Source organism: Myxine glutinosa, chromosome 8 (genome assembly GCF_964187855.1).
Source record: "Myxine glutinosa chromosome 8, kmMyxGlut1.1, whole genome shotgun sequence".
Taxonomy (NCBI): Eukaryota; Metazoa; Chordata; class Myxini; order Myxiniformes; family Myxinidae; genus Myxine; species Myxine glutinosa.
The window spans coordinates 6065603-6090495 of record NC_136268.1 but is presented as its reverse complement, the minus strand read 5'-3'; the positions used below and the strand labels follow the sequence as shown (position 1 = coordinate 6090495).

Sequence of the window (24893 nt, the reverse complement as noted above, 5' to 3'; positions counted from 1 at the left end):
CAGGACGCTCAGTTTAACGTCCGTCAAAGGAGCGGTGCACACATTGATGCCTCGTCCTTTCTGTAACACATCGGGATGGCAGTTTTGTCGCTGGGCCGATATTCAAACCCAGGATAGACAGCTCAAAGGAGAATGCGTATACCTCTTGGGTATCCTGCCAGCCCAAGGGGTGGTAATGGGGATTATTGAAGGATTGGGGAACGGCCGAGTGGATTCGCTTTGGCAGTTGGTTGTTAAGATCTGGGAGGATGAAAGGAAACCAACCGATTGGCAGGAGTTATTTTTCAGAATAAGTGGATGTTATGGAGTGTGGAGTATCGAGCTGATAGAACAAGTTGTTCTAAAGTATTGGAGAGGGTGGCGAATGATTTGCTGAGGTAATTGCTGGGGATGAATGAGATGAAGTTTGGTTTTATGCCAGTTAGGGGAACAACTGATGCTGTCTTTATTCTTTAGCGGAAATGGAGTACATTTTTGGAACAGAAGAGTAAGTTGTTTTGTGGGTTTGTGGATTTGGAGGAAGCTTATGATATGGTTCATAGGCAGGTGGTGTATTGGTGTCTGAAGAAGAGGTACAGGCCTAAACGACAGGTAAGAATTACTTTAGGTGATCATGTGAGGGGGCTAAGACCTCAATCAGAACTCTAAATAGTTGCTCAAAGGTGTTTGAGATGAAGATAAGGTTTGCATCAAGGGTCTTTGTAACGACGATAGATGTGTTGAGTGCGGGAGCAAGAGGAGGAATACCTTGGAAAATGTTTAAAGATTACTTTGTGGTGATGTTGGGACTTCAGAATGCAATACTTGCATAGCAAGAGACTTTGTAAGTAGGGGACCGATTGTGGTGCACGCAAATGTATTTTTAATGGGGTTTAGTGATTTGCGTGACTTCTCGACCGAGAACTACACGTGTTTTTGACTGCAAGTTATGCTTTGAATATGTGTCTCGAATCCCAGTTCGGTCTATTCGGCACATTGACTGGAAACGTGAGAAACGGGCTAAAATTATTGTGAATTAATACGGAGCGGTTGCGGTGGATTTACTTTTTGAGCACAGCTTCAGTCACGGAAATATGAGGGCGGAGGAGGGATATCTTTAACCACCTGTGCACCTTTGTTGTTTTGTAACCTTTGAGTAATTTATCGTTCCTCCGACTATTGGTAGCCGTGGATCCTGAAGATTTCAGCCTGGATGTCCGAGTACCGTTTGTAGTGGATGCAAAAGTGATTTTGATTAATACCTCTCAAGACGCACACACAGACAGACAAACACACACACGGACTCGCAACATTTGGGGATAAAGGAATAGAGACCCACAATTTTTTACCAGATTGCCTTGACACCGTGGTTGCCAGATTTGACATTAGCAGTACTTGTGGTTCATCTTCCAGAGAATATTATGTGCTTGAATCATCACCTTTCCAGGTGAGCATTGACATTCTGGGAGCTTGGCCAGGCTCGGTTAATAGGCAAGTATGCAGCACGCCAAAATGTAACCTTTACCCGAGAGTTTGAACTCGGTTTGCAATTTACACTCGGAGTGCTCCTTACGAAATCTCACAATACATGTTTCCAAAACAATGATGAAGGCTTTCCGACTTCCAGAAGCAGAGACGGATGAAGGAGTTTGTTTGTTCTGATCCATGGGGCTTCTTCCTCTTTATTGGGAGGCCCCAAGTCAAGTAGCACATAAGGTAATGGATTTGAAGGCTTGTCGATCAGTTTGTGATCTCGTCGGAAAATGGCGAGGTGGAAAATGGTGGGTGGACCTTCTCGTTGGAAGTACCCGACTCACTTCCTAGTTTGTTCTGTGCTTCAGAATGCTTTAGTGATTACGGGAGCCTGAACTTTACTTTAATTTGGGGTGTGGGCACTTATTTATCATACACACCAGTGTGGTGGGTTCTTGATGACTGCCTCCACCCCCACACGCACCTATGTATGCCCAATGGATGCCATCACTTCCATAATTTCACAACTTCAATGTCTCTTTTTCTTTCTCCACCTCTCACTCTGTTCTGGCACCCCGACATCCCACACCCCACCCCCCACTACCCACTCAACATGTGTTTTTATATGCCAATAGGTGTTTCCATAAGACTAATGAAATGACTATTATAACAAATACAATGCAGATTAGAAACAAACTCCTGTGAAAACCGTGATAGCTTTGTTTTTCCATTCGCTAAATCCACTCCCCACCGATTCCCTCACCAGACCCATTCGCAGTCCACATCTTAGCAACCACTTCTCATGGTGTGGCACCTGTGACATTTTCCTTCCCATCTGTCTGATCGTGACCGGACAGGTCGGTATTGCACTGTTACCCCTCAGAGTTGTAAATCGTGGCGAGCGTTTGAAGCCTTCCTCAATTCGCTCGCTTTTGTCCGATAGCATCTGTGCACCTGTGCATGTGTTTGCCAGAGTCATCACGAGGGATGATGAACAAATCAACGAAGCTTAAAGCAAGATCGAATGTTTATCTGTGCGGATTTATCCAAATGGGAGTATTTCTTCCTTCCGGAGATTGCTCTGGCGCGATAATGTCGCAATCCTGTTAAGGAATTGGTATCATGTGACGGCGCATTTCAACTGCTCTGGTCGACTGAACTGACGGGACATCTTGGAAACTCTCGTCAAATCAAGATCCAGGAAAGTGACATCAAACCATCGATCTTGACCGTTGATCTGAGGAGAACACTGACTGTGCCCAGTCAACACTGTTAACCCTTGCCATTGAAATTGGTCTCGGTGTTTTTTTTAAAATTCCGCTCACGTTTGACAAATGTCACCATTCAGATGTGATCTTTGCTGTTCTAAAGGAAGCTGTGGTCACAGAAATGCATTGAAAGCCTGAAGGTTTCTTTGTGTCTAAACAGGTGCTGCTGCGTACTCGATCCTTGCTTAGCCCAGCGGAACATGCACAGCAGGTGCAATCGACGGTGGCTGCGTCTGGCTGGACTTGGCCTTCTCAGCTGCATATTCTTGTCTCTCTTGCTCCTCATCTTTATTGACAAGGAAATTTCCAGCTTTGGCGAGGTGAGCCGCCAGACTAGTATATTGATCACTTTCCATCATTAGGCTTCCGGTGAGGTTCCCACTGGAAGCCTATTTTTCTTGTAAGGATTATTATTCTCACACATTTTGTGGAAACGATTCCGACAAAACCGTAATAGCGAGCTCTACGAAACTTTAACTCATTATAGATACCAATGTAACTTGGTGCATCATGAACTTTGTTTTTGCAATTTAGACTTACATTGGCTGCCATTGCCTATGACGTCATAAACTTTAAACATCTTCTCCAGAACCGCTGAACGGATCAATGCATAATTTTACAAATGTGATCAGCAAGCCATGGGGATGAAAGGATAAAGAAAATGTCATTGGTCACGTTGTTTGGCGCCGGCCACGTTGGATTTTAAAAGAAAACTTAAAAAAGATATTTTTCCGTAACCGCTTTTCCGATCGATACGAAACTTGAAACACGTTTACATTCCGATGGGGGAAAATATTTGCAAACTATGACGTCATCAGCCATGGGATTTAGCGGCCATCTTGAATTTTAGGAAAAAAATTAACCTTTCTGGAATACCTCTTATCGGATCAATGCAAAATGTCAAACATATGATCAATTACTGATGTGGAAAAAATATTTGTAAACTATGATGTCAGCAGACACGTGGTATGGCGGCCATCTTGGATTTAAGGAAAACCTTTAAACGTCTTTTTCTCCAGAACTGCTGATCGGATCAATATGAAATTTCATATGTATTGTTGCGGTTTTGAGAATCCACACTTGTAAATAAATATAACATCATTAAAGGTTAAAGGTAGCACCCCATAGATAGGCCACAAGCAACACATAGGTCACCATAGGACATCAGTTATTTCTTAGTATGTGTATAGGTAAGGCCATTTTTCCAATAGTTGAATCTGCGTTGTGTCAATCAAATAAGAAGTAGGCCCTTTCGTCCATTTTGCAGCCTCCGTCCAAGCGACGCCATTAAGCGCTCTCCAGTCTGTGCCCCATGGCCCCTCCCAATTTGATACGCTCCTTGGCCAGCAACAGCAGCCTTCGCTGCCCTTGAGCGTGAGCTCGCTCAACGCCGCCATAAGCCACGAGGTGAAGCCCGGAAAAAGGGGGCAGAGCACCAAGGAGGAGGTGTGGCCACGTCACCCAGCCGTCAGGGCGGGGCCGGTAAGCGATAACCAGCCAACTAGGGCTGGAGTGACATCGCCTGACAGGGCGTGGTTGGGGCTCACGGAGCGTTCGCTGGCTTCACTTATAAAAGCCAGCGCACAAAGCCCTTTTACAGGACTTACCGAGGAAGCTTGCGCTAACAGGACTCGAGAATATATGCGCTTGTGAAAGGACTCGAGAATATATGCGCTTGTGAAAGGACTCTCTTAGAGGACCGTCCAGGACTGATCGGTGTGGAAAGCGCTGAGGACTGTCGTGATTACAGAGGGCTCGCTGGCATTGGGATTCCAAAGCAGGACATTGGAGAGGGGGCGTTTGGCGCGAGTAGTGCACAAAGTACGTACGCAGTATACCAGCCTTCCCCCCCCCCCCCCCCCCGTCATTATAAGTGTCCGCTTGCGTTACGTTATACGAAGAGCTGGCTGCCGGTTTTCCATCGCCTGGACCGGAGCCAGACTGGAGCCTGGACGCGCTGGTGACCTTCCACCCGACTATCTGCAATCCCCGTGTGAGTGCCTGTATGTGAGACGGGCCCGTTTGTCCAGGGAATAAGGCAAGACTGTAATTAAGACTGCCCTGTGTTTTTCCTTCCTCTTTCTTTCTTGTACATTCCTTTCGTTTCCTCTTCTTCTTTGTACATTTGTTAATAAACCCATCTGTTCTTCCTATTCTCCTGGTTTCCTCTTATCCGATCGCATCAGTCTTTTCTCTAATTGGGTAAGCGTGGCACGATCGCAACCGCTTAGAATCGGGTCTAGTCACCTGTTAACAACTCGGATCGCGGATTGCTATCCGCTCGGCATATCCCATCAATATCCGTGGTTCGAGCGGGAGTTATTCTCTTGCTTTACGGTCGGTGGTAGTAATTAGGTAATAGAACTAAAAATCGACCAACAACCCTATTTACCACTGACCGGAAGGAACGTTATAACTTCCAGGACTCGCGTCGGCAAGGGGATTAACCCCCTCTTGATAAGGGGAGAGCCGACGTCGGAGATCCGCAACAGTATGATCAACTCCCCATGTGGAAAAACGTTTCTGAACTATGACATCATCGGTCACATGGTATGGTGGCCGTCTTGGACAAGGAAAATGAATAGAAAATCCATATCTCCAGAACCACTTAAACGATCCAAACCAAAATTTCCAGATAAGATCGACTACCGATGAGGAAAATTTGTTGAAACGATGATGTCATCAGTCAGGTGGTATGGTGGCCATTTTGCCTGGAAGCCTATCATCACTGTTAGCAGTTCTAGTTACCCTCACCAGAGGAGAGGGTATTGCATTTGAGTCCGTTTGTTACTTGCCGGAAAAGATTCCGGCAAGTATGTTGATCGGTTGGTTTGTCTGTCTGTTTGTCTGTCTGTGCACAGCACTACATCTACACCATTGCATGTATAATCGCCAAACTTTACACACATATTTGTCTTGTCCTGGAATAGACTGTGCCCAATTTTTAACTATCTCGGCCCAAGGCCTCCATTATGACGTCATAATTCGATAATTCGACAAGTACAAAACTTAATCCAATCAAGATGCAATTTCTTGAACGCCATGTTGGCATAAACTGGTGCAGAAAAAAAAATAATGATGATGTCATCGGTCACGTGGTTCGGCCGCCATCTTGGAAAAACCGAAAAAATTTGCACCTCTATATCTCCGAAAGTGCTGAATAGAAAAAATTGAGACATGGCTCATTGTAAAGAACTCTCCATGAGGAATAAAATATGTTAATGACGATGTCATTGGTGCCTCCATTATGACGTCATAATTCGACTAGTACAAAACTTCATCCGATCAAGATGAAATTTCTTGAGCATCATCAAGGAATAAATTAGTTTAGAAAACAAATGATGACGTCATCGGTCACGTGGTTCGGCCGCCATATTTGTCCAAAATGGCCGATAAAAAGTACATTCCGGCAAGTCCTCGGTCTCTGACCGATTTTTCATTTGTTTGTTTGTGTGTCTGTCTGTTTGTCCGCACAGAATGAATATGATTTTCTCAGCAAACGTTGGTCCGATTGACAGGAATTTTTCACCATACGTGCAACTCCATGTGTAGAATTTTTTAATGATAATTTTGACGTCATAGGTCTTGTAGTTTGGCCGCCATCTTGGAAAAACCGAAAAACCTTGCACTTCTGTATCTCCAAAAGCGCTGAATAGAAAAAATTGAGATATAGCTCATTGTTAAGAACTCTCCATAGGGAATTTTAAAAAATCATGATGTCATAAGTGCCTCCATTATGACGTCATAATTGGACAAGTACAAAACTTCATCCGATCAAGATGAAATTTCTTGAGCATAATCTAGCGATTAGTTGGTGGAGAATAAAAATAACGATGACGTCATCTGTCACGTGGTTCGGCCGCCATATTTCTTTTAACACAATAGCCTTAAAAACCACTGTGAAAACATATCCTGGCGAGGGTCTGCAATCTTTGATTTCTCTTTCTCGTTCTTTTTGTTTTTTGTTTTCCCCTTTAGTTAAAAAATAACTTTTATTATATAAAAGAAGTATAAAACACATTTACACCAAGGACTTCCAGGACAGAAGTTGGTATTTCAAAAAAGTGGATTTGGGGTGAAATTAGCGGGGGTAGAAAAGATCAAGGTTTTGGATGGGGGAAGATAAGAGATGGTGGTGAACAGCTGTTTTAAAGACCTGGAGGGTGGATGTTAAAAACAATGTTGCCCATTCAGGTGAAGCTTGCCTTTGACTTGACACAATTATTGATTTTTATAATTTTTATAAAATAACAATTGCTCCCCTCCTCTCTCTCCTATTTTCCTGTTTGTTCATTCCCTTGTTTACCATGTCCAACCTGTTGCCCCACTTTCATTCCATTGCCTTTTTATTATCCATTACCTTGCTCATCCAAGTTAAATCCTGTTAAATCCTGTTAAAAAACAATTCATTAAATAAATATTTTGGAAAAAAGAGGGTTCAAAACTCAAATCGATCAAATCAATCAGGGTTGTGGGTTTTGGATAAGATTTCCTTTTCCATATTTTACACAAATTGCTTTATTTCATGTTGTCCTTAGCGTATATAAAACTTGAGCACGAGCTCTCAAATGAGAGGTAATTTTGCAGAAACAACCAAGAGGAGGAAAGTGTAAAATTAAGAAACTTGTTTTCAAATCACTTTTGAAATTACAACACTGCATTCGGAGAAAGGAAGTTCGTGGAGATGCATTCCTCTTTTCTTTTTGTCAGACGCAGCAACAGAGGCTTGCGAAAGAGATCCTGATGAAACAATTGCACTCGGGAAGGAATGGATGGTCGTTCCGCAACCTCACCGACGCAAACCTTCCTCTGAACATCACGTATGAGCACCTTGCTGGATTTCTCCTCCCCAAGAAGAGTACGTGAGGTTGTGCATGTCCACTCTGATCAGTAGTAGTGGTAATCGTAGACTGATCACTGCTATCTAATACATATCGTGTATTTGCACACCACAGGCTTGTGAGAGCAGTCATTAGCTAATACTATTATACTCTTAAAGGTACTCCTTTGAATTGCATTTACGTCTGGGAAGATTCGAAAGAATGAAAATTTCATATAAGAACCCAAAGGTAAACCCTCCAAAAAATTCTCCAACTTCTGTACTTCCCTTAGCTAATCTGCCATCGTCACCGCATATTGAAGCATTACGAACTGTTGTCACGAGTGGGTCGACTCCCGACGGTATGGAGGTAAAATTAAGGTTTTCCATTCAATATGGTGACCGCTCAGCTTATCGTACAGAGCAGTTTTTAGCCGCGTCGCAGACGCTGCTCATAGAGTGCCCTCTGCTGTTGTTGTTGTTGTTGTTCTTCTTGTAGCCGCGTCGCAGACGCTGGTCATAGAGTGCCCTCCGCTGTTGTTCTTGTTCTTCTTGTTCGTCTTCTTCTTGTTCTTGTTGTTCTTGCAGAGAAGACAAAACCTCAAAGCTCCACCCATTCTGGGAACCATAGCTCCACCCATTCTGGAAGAGGCTTCATATAAACAAATATCCACCATTTTATTAACTCGCATAGCTTTGAGGCCTGTTTTGTAGGCCCGTGGTGTCTTCCTCTCTCACACAGTTTTATGTCAAATCAAATTCGATATATCATTTCATTTTTCACAGTCACTAACATAGTTTTAGACTCGGTTGAAAAAAAACGGGAAGAAAATCCGATGAAAGTTGCCCTTTATAGAACGAAATGAATTCTCAAAGGCCTGTAACTTCAAGTCCATTGAGATATATATTTTTAAATCGCGGCATGGTCAGTCATACACTGCCCGAAATAACAGACGGGAAAATGCCGAGATATATATATTTTGTTTAAATCGCGGCATGGTCAGTCATACACTGCCCGAAATAACAGACGGGAAAATGCCGAGATATATATATTTTGTTTAAATCGCGGCATGGTCAGTCATACACTGCCCGAAATAACAGACGGGAAAATGCCGAGATATATATATTTTGTTTAAATCGTGGCATGCTCAGTCATACACCGCCCGAAATAACAGACGGGAAAATGCCGAGATATATTAAAAATTCGTCCATTTGATGACAATCGTCATGATGAAATATTTAATTTATACGTCGTCACAATAATGTGGAGAGAGGAGCATAGCTTCGTTCACGTGTCGCCACACACGGGAAATTGCCGAGATTTTTTTTTTTTAAATCGCGGCATGGTCAGTCATACACCGCCTGAAATAACAGACGGGAAAATGCCGAGATATATTAAAAATTCGTCGCCACACACGGGAAATTGCCGAGATATATTTTCACTTTGCACAAAAATAACATCAAGTAATCGAATCAATAGGAATGTCCTGTGCCTATAACATCGACGTTATAGGCACAGCTGCATCTAGGCATTGTGTAACATCGACGCGGCTTTTGTTTTAATTAAAACTTTTTGTACTTGTTAAATATCTGCTCGGCCTGGAACCTTTCTCATAATCGACGCAGACTTTCCAGAGTTCTAGGCAAAAAAGCCAAGCAGTCTTTGCACGATGAAAGGTTCAGGTATTCTGCGTCACGGCACCCAAACTTTTTGAAACCCAGGGGAATTGAATGACGAGAAACTCGGGGAAGTGAAAACAAGTCATTCTTGTTTATATATTCACCACGACGTTTCCTACTGTTGTTGCTCTTGATAGTCGCAAGGCAAGAATGGACGACATGCTCGTCTTGTATCTCTGGGATGAGGATAGTGTGTTGATGAGTTTATTCCTATGAAAAGATTGCCCAGGTGCTAAGTTGTCGTCGTCACCCCCCACTTCCTCCCTTTAATCCACACATACCCCCACAACCATCCACTCGATCAGTAAGTAACCTTGACAGGTGCGGTGGCAATGCAATTCTTGGGAAGGTCTCAGTGTAAGTCTCATGAATTGTTTCCACCTGTTGGTGGTAGTTCTATCAACCCAAGTACCGAGCTCTTCGGTTATCCCGCCTCTCAATGCGTCGTATGCAGCGCGCACGGTATGTTTGTCGAAGCCAAGTGCTTTCAGAATCAATTTCGCTCAGCTCGAACCTGTTGTGTTTGCAAATAAACAGCGTGCGGTTTGGCCTTCAGTATGCAGTCCACGCTCGGCAAATGGTGAAAGCTATTAAAGGGACAAGGAGATCACGTGTATCCGCTAATATGTTGTGAGGAATTCGAACCCCTTTTGTGTGTTCTCTTGTTTGAGGAAGCAATTGGGGAGCCTTGCGGCCACGACCCGAACCACCCACATTGGTGTGTCTCTGGGCTAATAGGAGGATGAAGAAAAATGGCTCCAGGATGGGAAGGGTGACAGAGGGGAAGAGACTTTTTTTCTTTTTCTAATCTTCCACTTCTGTAATGATGGCTCATCATGGGAAGGTCATGTATTTCTTTAATGGGGGCTGCCCACACCATTTCCTTGTTTGGTTTAATTTGAAGTGACAAGTCTTGGTAGAAAATCTTCATGTTCATGCAGATAAACACTCATAGATGTAGTTTATTGTTGATGCGGAAGTGAAGGCTGGCCTGTTTAGGGTTCCCATCTGAGCGATTGCCGTATGATGTGTTCAGAGGTACAAATGCAGTACTTTGTGTTCCTTTGTCCATTGCCTACTCATGTCTTTGCAAAGAAACGTTGACACAGGAGGAGGCCATTTCTGGCCCATCATGACCATGCCATATCCACACCACGTTAACCTGATCTATAATATTTTGACTTCCTTGTAGTATATGTACTAATCCTACCATTACCATAAACCTAATGCAGTATAACCTAACATCCACGTTGGTTTATAATATACAGTCAGGGGGTATTACCACATTGCCCACACTAGACCAAAATGCAGAAGGAAAGGTCAGTTTCACATATCTTTCCAAAGCAGAGAATGCTCCGCTATTCCTTTTTGTGGAATCGATTGAGTTCCAGCTTTTTCTGGTTACAATGGAGACAACTGTATATAATGTTTTTTTGGGATACTTCGTCTTGGCTCGTAGGCTCGTATGAGAGCTAACACATATAACATGTAATAATGGGGCGGGAGACGAGAGAGGGAGAGAGAGGGAAGCACAACAATAATAGGGACACAGGAACATCAGGCTGGGGTGGGGTACATGGGATAAACAAGATGGAGACTACAAGGGCTTTCAGGAAAGAAAACAGGGGATTTGAAAGAGGTGGGTTTGGGGTGGATTAACGGGGGTGGAAAATATCAAGGTTTTGGATGGGGGTAGATAAGAAGGTGGTGAACAGCTGTTTTAAAGACCTGGAGGGAGGAGAGGGATTGAAGAGAGTGTGGGAGTTTGTCCAGAGGTGGGAAAAAGAGGAATGAAAGAGTGAAGGTGAATAGAGAGTCTTGATTTTGGCAGTTTCACCAGAAGAGGGTTACTGGCAGATCTTGTGCGACCTGTACGAATATTTGGGGGACAGAGCACACAGATAGAGGAGGGGGAGCTAGGCCAGATAGGAGTCGGTAGAAGACAGAAAGACCACCAACCTGCCTGCGGTGAGTGAGTGAGAGGCCCTTGGAGTTAGCTTCATCGCAGGAGATTCCAATGATTCTGAAAGCTTTGATTTGGTTTCTACAGTGTGAAGCCGAGCTTAGGTGTGAGACAGGAGCACCAGCCCAGAGGGGAGAACAGTATTCCATCAAGCTGCAGATGAAAGGCTTGTATGTGGTGAAGAGCTCAGGTGTGCCCAGAAAGGACTCCGCACGATGGAGGATGCTTGACTCTCTCTCTGTCTCTCTCTCTCTCTCTCTCTCTCTCTCTCTCTCTCTCTCTCTCTCTCTCTCTCTCTCTCTCTCTCTCTCTCTCTCGCTCTCTCATGTTCAATGTTTCTCACCTCACTACTTTCTGGGCATGTGTTACATGCTCATTTGGTGTTCAGCTCTTCCATGGGCTTGGCATATAGCAAATAAGTTACAAGGCCTATCTCACCGAGATTTGTTGTAAAGCCACCTGAAGACCCACCTCACCAAGATTTACAATTGAAGTAGTGAAAGCTTTTAATGTATTAGACTCATAATTGTGTTTATCGCCTCCTCCCCCCATTCCCTGGTATTTGCTGATTACTCCATATCTCTATCACTCCCCATTTTTCAGAGTTCCTGGCAGTCGGTATGTCTTCAATTCACCGTCGTAAAGGCAGCTACCTGATGCCAACCCTAAGCTCGGTCTTCGAGCAGCTGAGCAATGAGGAGCTCGCCGACATCGTCGTCGTGGTGCATCTCGCCGATGACAATGTGGAATGGTGTCGCGAAACAACCGCCGCCGTCGCCTCCAAATTTGCACCGCACGTGCTGCGTGGTCGCCTTCTCATAATCCACGCACCACACTCGGCGTACCCCCCTCTCAGAGGTCTCAAACGCAACTTCAATGATCCTCAGGTTGGAGAACAGATCCACATTTTTTACCATTTCCCCATGTTGTGTACGTTCATTAGATGTACAGAAAATGCTTTGATACTTTCAATCCATACAATTGTATTTATAAGTTGCTAGTGCCTCCATCTAAGCACACAGCTCATTATTCTGGGATCCCAGGCTCTTATCCAATACATTGTGTACAAGTTTTTCCATGAGCCTTCAACGCTGCCGTAAGTTGTTCTGTACAAAGTATGTCTGACGTTTTGGTCACAGTAGTGCAGCGGCATAGCAAAAATTTAAGAAGAATTGTGCATTTTGTGATGGAAGCACCAAATTTGGCACAATGATAGAATGTTATATTTAGAACATTTTCAGATATGGAACCACTTTGAAATTCACCCAAGGTCGCCGCCATATTGGATTTCAAAATGGCGGCTTTAAAAATCTGTAACCCTTAGGGGGGGTGGCGGAAACAAATCCTACAGGCACAATTATTGCCCCATTCACCCTATATCTTTTCTAACATCAGTAGACACAACAGCGGCGATTCTGAGCTCAAGGGAACATCTAGGGGTCTGGGGAGTGAAAAATTTGAAAATTTCGGCCAAAAATACCCCTAAAAGAGGTCATTTGGTGTCAAATTTCAGGGGGGGTCGTGTATTGTCCTGTAGATAAAACATGCTGGTCCGTTGATTAACCCCTAATTAAACGACTTTTTTGTTTGTTTGCTCCATCCAGGTTTCAATCATGTCGAAGCAGTTCAAGTTAGTTCATGTTACCAAGCATGTAACTTCAACGCCAAAGATGCCACTGGACTGGGAACTCTGTGTTCTGTGTCAAGTTGATATAGGAGAGTCCCTACAGTGTCCTGCTGTCACGAAAAGAACTGATGCAGGTGCTGGATACAAGACACTTGAAGACAATCTATCAGCATTCAATAAACTAGGCAAGCTGCCACAAGACGTGGACTTGCAACGACTGGATGAAGGCCAAGGGATAGCTGCCACTCTAGCTGCCCACCAAGCCAAGTGGCACACGTCATGCAGGGTGAAATATAACACTACCAAGCTACAGCGGGTACAGAAGAGAAGTCATTCAGAGGGAAGCCCTATCCCCAGTACAATCACAGATAAGTACAAGCTTACTAGGTCTCAGGCAGCTTGTGTTGATAGCATATGCGACAATTTGTGCTTCTTCTGCCAGCAAGAGCTTGGTTTGGAGTTTCATCAAGCAGCGACATTGGAACTAGATAAACACGTTCGCAAGGCTGCAGAGTTTCTTCAGGATACCACTTTGTTAGCCCAACTGAGTGCTGGGGACATGGTCGCAAGAGAGGCCAAGTACCATAAGAAATGTTTGACATCCCTATACAACCGCGTGAGGGCAGCAAAAAAGCTTGCTGAGCAAAGCCAGAGCACGGTAGATGTCATTTCAGCAATAGTCCTTGCTGAACTGGTAACGTACATAGAGGAAACTGCTAAAGAAGAAGACACTGCTCCTGTATTCAAGATGGCAGACCTCACCAAGCTCTACACAATGAGAATGGAACAGTTCGGAGTTGTGCTGGAAACACGAGTCCATACAACCAGACTCAAGGAGCGTATCCTGGCACACTTCCCTGATCTGCAGGAGCACAGGCAGGGAAGAGATGTCCTGCTGGTGTTTCAGGAAGACATTGGCAGTGCATTAGCCAAGGCATGTCAACATGATATTGACAGTGATGTTGTGCACCTGGCACGAGCTGCAGGGATTATAAGGAAGGATATGTTCCAGTCATCTCAGCCTTTCAATCGGTCCTTCTCAAACAAATGTCAAGAAGAGTCTGTGCCACAACTGCTGCTGACAATGGTCTCCATGATTTTAGAGGGCGCAGGCATCAAAGATCAGGCATGTCAGTCATCGGCATCGGCGTCTGTGACAATAGCTCAACTTCTCAAATACAACAGTGTGAAGCATGAGAGGAGAGGTGCAGGCACAGACGTACGACACAGCATTAGTCAAGAGACTCCTTTGCCAATATATCTTGGCTTGATGCTTCATGCCCATACGAGAAAGAGGGAACTGGTTGACACATTATCTGGACTAGGGATCAGCATTGCCTATGATAGAGTGCTACGGATCTCTGCAGAGCTGGGGAACGGGGTCTGTCAGCGCTTTCGGGCGGAGAAGGTGGTCTGTCCCCCAAAGCTCCGCGGTGGAGTGTTCACCACATCAGCTGTGGATAATATAGACCACAATCCCAGTTCCACGACAGCACACGACTCCTTCCACGGAACTGGTATTTCATTGATACAACATCCAGACTATGACAATCAAGGCACAGACCGAGGTATTGTCATCATCGGGGGTGTCTCAAATGTCAAGACTGTGGAGGACCTTCCACGGTATTACACAGATGTACAACCAGTTAGTTCACTTGCCAAAAGCCACCCTGTACCAGCTGGAACCCAGGCGTCGCTGCAGAGGAATCCTGCACAAGCTGAACTGGATAAAGAGAAGAGGTGGCTCCAGACTGTGAAGGATGCATGTGACAGTGGTGACACACAGAATCCAGGAAACATTTCTTGGGCTGCACATCACGCAGAGAACCAATCGGCCAAGGATACTAGTATCACAGTCACACCCACTGCCTTGCTTCCCCTCTTCCATGACCAAGCCCACTCAGTGGCAATGATCCGCCATGCCATGGATGTCGTGAAAGCAGCGATCAATGAGCTAAACCCTGGACAGATACCCGTCGTCACACTGGACCAACCACTTTATGCGATCGCCAAGCAGGTGCAATGGAACTGGCCAGACACACATGGTGAAGATCTCTTTGTGGTCATGCTGGGTGGTCTACACACAGAGATGGCAGCTTTGAAGACAGCAGGAGACTGGCTGCAAGACAGCGGTTGGACACAGGCATTGGTTCAGGCAGAGATAGCAACAGCTGGCACAGCAGACTCCTTCTTGCGTGCAGCTCACGTCAGCCGTACAAGACGCGCCCACCAAGTAACTGTTGCTGCCCTACACATACTGCAGCATCGTGCATATGACATATACAACGAAAGAGCAACTGCAAGAAGTGAGGAACCATTGGAGTTCGAGGCATGGTGTGACCAGAGAGCAGCGGCATGTCCACAGTTTCAGTACTGGGCCACTGTACTTAACCTGGAGCTCTGTATACTCCTCTACATACGTTCACTGAGAGAGTCCAACTTCACGCTGTACATGGACACCCTACCAGAGCTAGCTGCATGGTTCGCTGCATTGGGCCATATCCACTATGCTCGCTGGTTACCAGTCCACATCAGGGACATGGTTGGCATTGCAGAGAAACACCCAGATGTTGCTGCCAAGTTCCATGCGGGGCACTTCACATCCAAGAAGACTAGGCATGCTTTCTCCGCCATCTCCCTAGACCGGCTCATGAACAAAACAATGCCACGGTCAAAGGCGATGGCGGGGCAGTGGGCCTAACTGAAAATCCAAGTGCCCTTCGACGGTGGATGGTGGCTGGCCCCGAAGTTGCTCGGGTCATCACAGAATTTGAGACCTCACAGCAACTGCGCCAAAGGGGAGAGCACACCCACCACCATGAGCAAACCGACAGTGTGCAGAAGAAGTTCGTCCAAGATGTCCGTGCACTGACAACAGTCATCGAAGAGATGGGCAGCCCCTTTGAAGAAGAAAGCACAGATTTGCTGGTCCTGGGCACACTGGAGATCTTGGGCCCAGCTGTTGTAGATACTGTGCGTACAGCTTTACAGATTGGGAGAGATCAGTTCCATTCATTTGAGAAGGAACGTCTGGGAGACAGATCCAAGCCACTCAATGATGTCATCAAACGCAACAAACTCCCGTTGTTTTCATCCATCAAGGTCAAAGCTGCCCAGAAGAGCAAACAACAAGTAGCCTCTGCAAAGAGTGATTCAGAGCTCTTCTCCAGACTATACATCGCATGCCAAACCAGAGATGGGGGTCTCGAGCAGTTCTTCAAACATGAGAACAGCGCACATCCGCCAGCACTCTCGCAAAATGGACAGCTCCGCTTTGGTTCCAAAGCTGACTTGTTGCAGCCCTTAGAACAGCTTGTCGAAACAAAGTCGGACCCACCACAAGTATCTTCTGTGATCCTCGATGGAGCTGTAATAGTTCAAATGCTGAGCCCAGGCCAGACCAAAACATTTCTTGACTATGCCACAAAAGTATTCGTTCCATACATTATGTCACAGCTTCAACATCGATCTCGTCTCGATCTAGTGTGGGACCGCTATGCAAAGTCAGGCAGCCTGAAGGCAACTGCAAGGACCAACAGAGGCAAGGGAATACGCAGACGTGTCACTGGCTCTGCCCTCCTACCAGGCAACTGGCACAGTTTCCTCCGTGTCGATGAGAACAAGGAGGAACTCTTCAGCTTTCTGTCTAAGCAGGTCACGGAGTCCATCGATGTGCCAGACAAAAAGCGTCAGTAAATCAATTTCCGCCATCTTGAAATCCAATATGGCGTCAGTAAATCAACTTCTAAGTAGAACCATTCAATTCCTTGACCTCAAGTTTGTACATCCAGACACTAAAATCAAGGCTGTAGCTGGTATAGAACCAGAAATATTTGTAATTAAAGATTTTTAAGCCGCCATTTTGAAATCCAATATGGCGGCCACATTGGGGTGAATTCCAAAGTGGTTCCATATCTGAAAATGTTCTCCATATAATATTCTATCATTCTGCCAAATTTGGTGCTTCCATCACAAAATGCACAATTGGTTTGCTATGCCGCTGCACTACAGTGATTATCCATCCCTGCAATGTAGGCCTGATGTTAACTCACTGTAGTTTAGAGATATATCGAAAGTGCAGAACACGAGGAGACTGTTACAACCAAATCTGCAGCAAAACTTGTAGTGCACCTCTCCATCTTGGGAATGAAAGTTGGGAATGAGACTGGACCTGAACTATAGGAGCAAAATGAACGAGGATTTGATGGTGGTCCTTTGGGGAAGAAGTTTTTATAACGAAGGAAAAATAAATAAAAACAGAAAAATAAGAATTGAATTAAGCGGTGTATGAGTATTAAGTTGCTCGCTTTTTCAGGAACCTCCTGAAAAAGATGGATGAAAGTCGGTCCCTCATTTGGACTTTATATCTCATCATCATATTCTTCTTCTTTAAGGACCAAATGTACTCCCAGCGACCAAGTTTCGATGTCCTCAAGGTGCAAGTTTTCCAAACACCTTTAGCACTCTTTGCATGAACTCCAATTTGACGCCGCAGCCTGTAAAGTATTATGACGGTCACCTTTGATTGATGTTCGGATCATCGATTCGGTGAAACATTTACGTGCCTTCTGGATGCTGCTGAATGTGCTTTTGAAAGTTTTCTTTTTCGTAAATTAGACACCTGCTCACGCGCTGGTGAACCCTCGAAACAAACTGCCCCTGTATGCTCGCTCTTAATGTGTTTATTAGGAAAGTGGACTTGATGTAAACGGATGCTGCATAATTCATCTTTGGTTGCTTTGCCTGCAGGGACACCTGGGATTAGTTCCACATTCTATGTTTTTCCCGTTTATCATTGTGATCCGATGAGTTTGCCTCGTCTCGTTGTGTTTCGCCGCATGTCTGCTCATTGCTCTTCCAGCCGTCAGCGCGCATGCTAATATTTCACAATAACTGTTCGCTTGAGAGGATTATTACGGCGTAGCCCTTCGGGCAAAGCCGGCTAGAACAGTGTTTGTCCGTCCGTATGTACAGTCACGTGAAAAAGTAAGTGCACCCCATGTAAAGTTTGACTTTTTCAACATATTTCAACATACAGCTATTTGATCTTCATTTCAACAATATTGATAGATAAAGGTGATATAATATAACAAATATCATGAAACATTTACAATTTGTAGTCCATTGTATCATTTAAATAAACATAAATGCAAATTTCGCATGTGGAAAAAGTAAGTACACCCATGGCTCTAATAGGTGGTATTGCCCCCTTTGGCAGAAACAACCTCAAGTAGGCGTTTCTTATAACTGTCTACCAGTCTCTGACATCGACTGGGAGAAATTTTTGCCCACTCCTCCATGCATATTTCTTTCAGCTGTGCGATGTTTGAGGGGATTTCTTGCATGCACAGCTCGTTTCAAATCCTCCCACAACAGCTCGATGGGATTTAGATCCGGGCTTTGACTTGGCCATTCCAGAACCCTCCATTTCTTTCTTTTCAGCCATTCCTTGGTGGATTTACTGGTATGTTTAGGGTCATTGTCATGTTGCAAGGTCCACCTTCGGTTGAGCTTCAACTCTCCGACAGATGGCCTCACATTATCCTCAAGCACCCTCTGGTACAATGAAGAATTCATAGTGGATTCTATGATGGTGAGCTGCCCAGGCCCTGATGCAGCAAAGCTGCCCCAAACCATAATATTTCCACCACCATGCTTTACAGTTGGTATCAGGTTCTTGAGTTCAAATGCTGTCTTTGGTTTTCGCCAAACATGTCTTCTGGTACTGTGGCCAAATAGCTCTACCTTTGACTCATTTGTCCAGAACACATTGTTCCAGAAGTGCTGGTCTTTGCCTAGGTGTTCATTGGCAAACTTTAGTCTTGCCCTGATGTTCTTTCTGGACAGCAAAGGTTTCCTCCTGGCACACCTCCCATGTAGATCAAATTTGTGCAGCCTCTTTCTAATGGTAGACTCGTGCACTTTGACACCAACAGTGGCAAGAGCTACGTGTAGGTCCCGTGATGATATTCTGAGGTTCTTAGAGACTTCTTTCAGCATCTCGCGGTCTGCTCTCTGGCTGAACTTGCTGGGGTGGCCTGGCCTGAACAAGTTGGCAGTTGTTTGGAATCGTCTCCACTTGTACATGATCTTCCGGACAGTCGAATGATTGATTTCAAATTGTTTGGAGATCTTTTTAGATCCCTTCCCAGACTCGTAGACATCTATAACCTTCTTTCTGAAGGCCTCAGAGAGCTCTTTTGATCTAGGCATGGTGACGCCGCACACTTCAACAACAAAGATCAAACCAATCTAAATGTCTGAGGTTTAAATAAGACAGGTTCCTCCAAGATCCTCTCTGACGATGTTCTAATCATTTGCACCTGAGCTGGTGCACCTGATTCTAATTTTGGGTATTTGAAGTAGTGATAAATGTAGGGGTGTACTTACTTTTTCCACATGAGAAATTTGCATTTATGTTTATTTAAATTATACAATGGGCTACAAAATGTAAATGTTTCATGATATTTGTTATATTATATCACCTTTATCTATCAATGTTGTTGAAATGAAGATCAAATAGCTGAATGTTGAAATATGTAGAAAAAGTCAAAACTTTACACGGGGTGTACTTACTTTTTCACGTGACTGTATGTATGTCCCCTCAAACGTATACCAATCAGAGCTGAGGATCTGGTCACATGACAGGGTGATGTGATTACGTCTGATGTCATTACGGCGGTGCTGCGGCTGACTCTTCACACACCGCCATTTTGATTTATATGCCGTTCAAGCCGAACATATCGTCGAACCAGTCATATATCACAATCGCCATGCTCTACCTTCACGTTTTACATTCAATGTGAAACACAAACAAACCGATTGTTAAAATGACCATGAAATATCGAAAGCATCGGCGTTACGGCTCTTCCAACAATACGGTATGTATAGGCAGGCCATAGGGCATAGGCGTTGTGCTTCACCTTCGGACCGCTTCCGACAAATTAAGCCCAGGTTTCTTAATACAGTGGTATATCGTTTCAGTAGTATCGTTTCAGTAATAATAATAATATAGTAAATATAACCACAACACTTTAATCCCAATGTCATGAATACAAAGTTAATGGATTGAAGCGGTGTATGGTTCATGAATCAGTGATAAGTGATGTTCAGCACTAATATTAATAATCGCAGAAGTAAGGAATTAACCTCGGTTTTTTGATAGTAATATCATTTTCGAAATATAACGTTAACATTATAGTGAATGTAATCGTAACACTAATCCCTTCGTAGTGACTGCAAACGTACTGGAAGTTAAAATATATAATCTCTCTATATTATAAAAAAAGTTTTTGTTTGTTTGTCTGTGCAAGCTAATCTCCTGAACGGTCGGTGAAAGACAGGAGGAAACCTCCAATACAAAAAATGTCGGGACGGGCCCCGGGAAGGTTTTAGGTTAGGTGGCGTGGCCGGTCGAGGCCCATTTCACAATTAATAGCTAAGCTGAATTATAGTAGTCAATCTTCTACGGCCGCGAGTAAAAGCTGAATTGTAGTAGTAAATTCATTCAAAAAGAACTAAAAATGTCGGGACGGGCCCCGGGAAGGTTATAGGCTAGGTAGCGAGGCCTGTCGAGGCCGGTTCGGCCGGTCTGGGCCCATTTCACAATTAAAAGCTGAGCTGAATTGTCGTACTCAATCTTCTACGGCCGTGAGTAAAAGCTGAATTATAGTAGTAAATTCATTCAAAAAGAACCCGGGCAACGCCGGGTGCTTTTGGCTAGTCATTTATATATTAAAGTAGCGGCCGTTTTGTGTCCGTTACGTCATTACATCTATGATGTCATTACGACGGCTGACTCCACCGACCAACATTTTAATTTACTAGTAAGCCGACACCCTGTCACTACGGGAGCTGCAGAAAGGGTCATTCCTCTTTGGGGTATATAGATTACAGCCGATCTATGGTCGGGTCTCAAGAACATTGCGTGTGTTCATTTACCAAGTTTCTTGTGGAGAGATCGCCAAGTGGTTTAAGCATTCGAGCAAGCACTCAATTCAAAACCCTTAAGGAACGGCTGGCTTGGCAAGCGCTAGCTAGCTCCTTGGTAAATGAGCACACCTCCAACCCTGTGGGGTATATAGATTACACTAGATCTTCCCTCAGTTATGTAAGTAAAACTTACCTCACGGATGTCGGGATTCCTCCAAATTTCTTTGTTTAATGTTATAAACAGCATTAGCGACTGTTTAAAAAGCTAATCATATGTGTTTGTTGTTTATAATATTTTACAAGTCCGGCTACGCCGCTGTTCGACTTTTGTTCTTGTTTTTTGTTGGGATTTTAATTGTTTGTCCTGGAGCTGGATTCAGCCACTCGTTGTGAAGGTTCCGTCGTCTGCATAGTTTAAATAATTTCTTAAGGAAATGGTAAATAACTGACTTTTGCACCATCTCTTTCCTCCAAACCCCTTTCACTCCTCTTGTCCTCCTCATCTTTAGAAGACTTTGAGTCAAATTTCAAACTTCGGCGTAAACTCCTGGAAATGTCTACGTGTTCGATATTGTGGTCCTGGAATGTTTCAATGTCAAATCTGTCTTCCTTTATGGCATTTTCTTGCAAGGATATACAAGGAATTTTGAAGTGACAGGGCTGTGCTCCATCAACACCACTGATTGTCGCTGTTCAAACTGTAAGAAACCTTTCGTAGAGTCAACGCTTGCTGATTGGTTCACATAACACTTGTACAGTGTGAAACAAAGTCAGGTCTCTAGTACTCAAATTAGAGACTCAAACTTGGGTCATTCTCGATTTGTATCATTTTATGACTTGTGACTCGAGCTGGACGTCGACAGGATCCTGCACTCAAACGTTTAAGATGCGTACACACAATCTCTACAAACTAATCCACGTTAGTTCCCAAGAATTTTGATCCGTAGTAAAGTTTTGGCATTTACATGAAAATATTTAGTACTGGTGAGGCAGGTGCTCGTGAAATGGTTGGTGTCAGGGGAAGGTGTGGCGGTGCGTCAAGTGATACCGTGTTATTACCCGGTGCACGTGAAGTGAAAAGCGGGGTTACTTTTGTCTGTCTATCTTCATACAAACTTCGTTTATAATCGAGGAACAACTTCATTTCAATTGAATGTTAAATTTTGAACATTAATCGGAAAATGAACCTGGAGTTTAGCAGTACTTTGACTCTGAATTCTTCCCGATCGAGCATACGCATAGAGGAGTGAGATAATTATTTTACTATTTCTCTGTCTGACAATCAAACAAAATTGAAATTCATTCCAAACAGTAAACTTACTGTTTTTAAGCGGTGAAGCTGCTTCAATATCGGGCTAGGTCTGTCCTTCCATCAAAAAATGAAGAAGAACTTTTCTGACCCATTGTATTTAATTCTAAAGAGTTCTAAAGGGTAATTATAATGGACTGTAAAGAGTAATTGCAACGGGTAACTATAAAGAATCCGAAAGGGTAATTATAAAGGGTACTAAAGGGTAATTTTGCTGAAGCTGCAGAATCACAATGGAAACGGCGACAGAAGCAGCAGGGTAATGTGTTCTATGAACTCTATAGTTAGAGGATGCAATCGGATCATGCTTTTTGTTAATGGAAATCGCCCTAAACGAGGCATAAAGTCACTGTAGGTAAGGGGCTAAGGGAAGGTTAATAAAGGTAAGAATAAAGCAAAATAAATAAATAAATAAAATAACACAAAGACATCCAAGGCACAGGAAGTAGCAGAAGTCATGTAAAATGTGATTAAACCTCAAAGATGTATGAAGTAGGAATTGACATTCCCCTTGAAGCAGAGTAAATCGTAGGATAATGGGAAGCACATTACAGCTCGTGAATTCCAGAGCGAGACAGCTCGAAGGATAAAACTATCTGCATAGTCTTTCGTTCTGCACTTTGGATCAGGTATCGTGTATGGGTGAGCGGAGATGACAAACCGAGTCTTACGTCAAACACTCGTACGGGAGGAACCAAGTTAGAAAGTCCAACAGAACATTTGCCATGAAAATATCTGTAGAACAAACCAAGAATGGCACCTGACCTACGGTGAGAGAGTGGTTGAAGAGTTGAACCCATCTCCACACCAACCAGGTTGACTATGCGTTTTTGGAGCCTATCAAGTAAAGATAAGTGGCAGGCTGGTGCTCCAGCCCAAATGTGGCCACAGTACTCCATGGGGGGATTATAGTTGCCTTATACAGGTACAAAACAGCCTCACGAGGTAAATACCTTAGCGCTCGATGAAGCCAACCCACTCGTTTGGAAGCACTCTTAGCAATACCAGAAATGTACTTATCCCAACAGAGGTTAAAGGAGATGTCAGGATGAAGAAGCCGAAGCTCCGATGATTCTGTTAAGGTTGAAGATCCCATGTGCACAAAAGGGAAAGACCTGTTTCTACAGTGAGATATGGACAACAATTTAGTTTTCTTTGCATTGGAGGTTACCAGGCAGTCGTGTCCCCACTTCAGCACATTCTCTAAATCAGTGTACAGAGAAACTCCAACCTCATAACAAGTGGAATTGAGTGAATCAGCAGATGTACAATAGAGTGAGGAATCATCAGCATACATGGCTAGCTGAGAGAACATCATCAGGAAGATCATGATAAAAACAAGGAACAATGTGGGAACAAGGACAGAACCCTGTGGAACACCAGAATTGATGGAGCAAGTAAGGGAAGATTGATGCTCAAGTACCACCTTCATCTTGCGATTTGTAAGGAAAGCTGAGATGATTGAATGCATCACTCCTGATACACCATATGACTGAAGCTTGTGGAGCAGACCGCTGTGCCACACATTATCAAAGGCTAATTAGATATCCAAATAATCTAATCAAGCTTCACCCTCGATCTCCAATGGCCTGTTGAAATGATCCGTAATGAAGGATAGCAGATCACCAGTAGAGCGAGATTAACGAAAGCCATACTAGCAGTCAGTGAGAAGTTCATTGTCCTCCAGATGGCTGAGAAGTTGTTCATTGATGAAGGAGTCAAATACCTTACTTATTACAGGAGCTGGCTGATGGGGCGATAGTTACTTGGTTCAGAATGCTCACCGGCACCATTGAAAACTGGGACAACAGAAGCTACTTTCCAGGATGAAGGAAACACTGAAACAGATAGGTACAGGTTGAATAGCTTGGCAAGAATCGATGACAGTTCAGGAGAACACATCTTCAATACAATCATAGGGATTCCATCAGGACCAGTCGTCGCTTTTGAAACATCTAGAGTACGCATAATTCTGGCAATCTTCTTAGGATTGATAAATGGAACAGGAATATCCGAGTCTGTACGAGATGGAAAATCAGGAAGAGGGTGTCCCTGATCATTGAGGGCAGAATTAGAATCAAAGTGATTTGAAAAGAGGTTAGCCTTATCCAGAGGTGAAGTAACAACCTCAGGTCCATGAAAGAGTGTAGGTATAGAAGATTTATTGCGGTTGAGTGCACTGTTGGCAATCCGACAAAAGTCCTGAGAGCCAATCCACCGACTCATCATGGAATCGCTGCAGAAGCTGCATATTTCCGCTTGGCATCCTCAAGAACTCTTTTAGAGGTTACTTGCTTTGCAGAACAGATATTTCGACTCCAGAGACCCTTGTACTCGGTACTGCTTGAAATAGTGGTTGCGATGCGATGCTATTTATGATGACTAGGCCCCAGTCTCAGACAGATTAAGTGATGTTGTTCGTCGCCTCGACATATTAACTTATGTTCATACTAATTTCTTTATTAAAATGTTGACTATAGGTTGAAGTAACTTCTTTTTTTTTGTGAATCCATCTTTCAAGTGAACTATTTAAACATGCAACGCGATCAAGTCATAATCCAGTCATTGGGTACTTACATTAGAATCCGAAACATTAAGGACCATCTCCCTACAAAGGGGCAATGCAGTCACCAAGAGGGATAACATTTAGGTGGGCACCAGAGAAAACCTCTGGCGACATGGAGTCATGGCCATGTAGGGGATACCCCATAGAGCAGTGTTTCCCAACCGTTTTCTGATCGAGCACCACTTGGAGGTCCCGTACCGTCGCCGCGTACCACCTGGTTCCAGAAAAACTCAATCCGTGTACCACCTGGTTCCAGAAAAACTCAATTCGATAAGAT

General features: G+C 44.0%; 1 protein-coding gene across 2 annotated transcripts in view; it reads left to right on the top strand.

Moving 5' to 3' along the window:
- The window catches only part of MGAT4C (MGAT4 family member C), a 62689-nt gene that overhangs the window by 32912 nt on the left and 4884 nt on the right, over positions 1 to 24893 (top strand). Inside the window, exons 2-4 of one of the 2 annotated variants that reach the window (XM_068123994.2) lie at positions 2881 to 3040; positions 7431 to 7578; positions 11786 to 12069. In XM_068123994.2, the coding sequence (XP_067980095.2) occupies positions 2921 to 3040; positions 7431 to 7578; positions 11786 to 12069 (552 nt within the window). In that variant the 5' untranslated portion in view covers positions 2881 to 2920. The remainder of the gene's footprint in view (positions 1 to 2880; positions 3041 to 7430; positions 7579 to 11785; positions 12070 to 24893) is intronic. The other variant, XM_068123996.2, reaches the window with a different exon arrangement.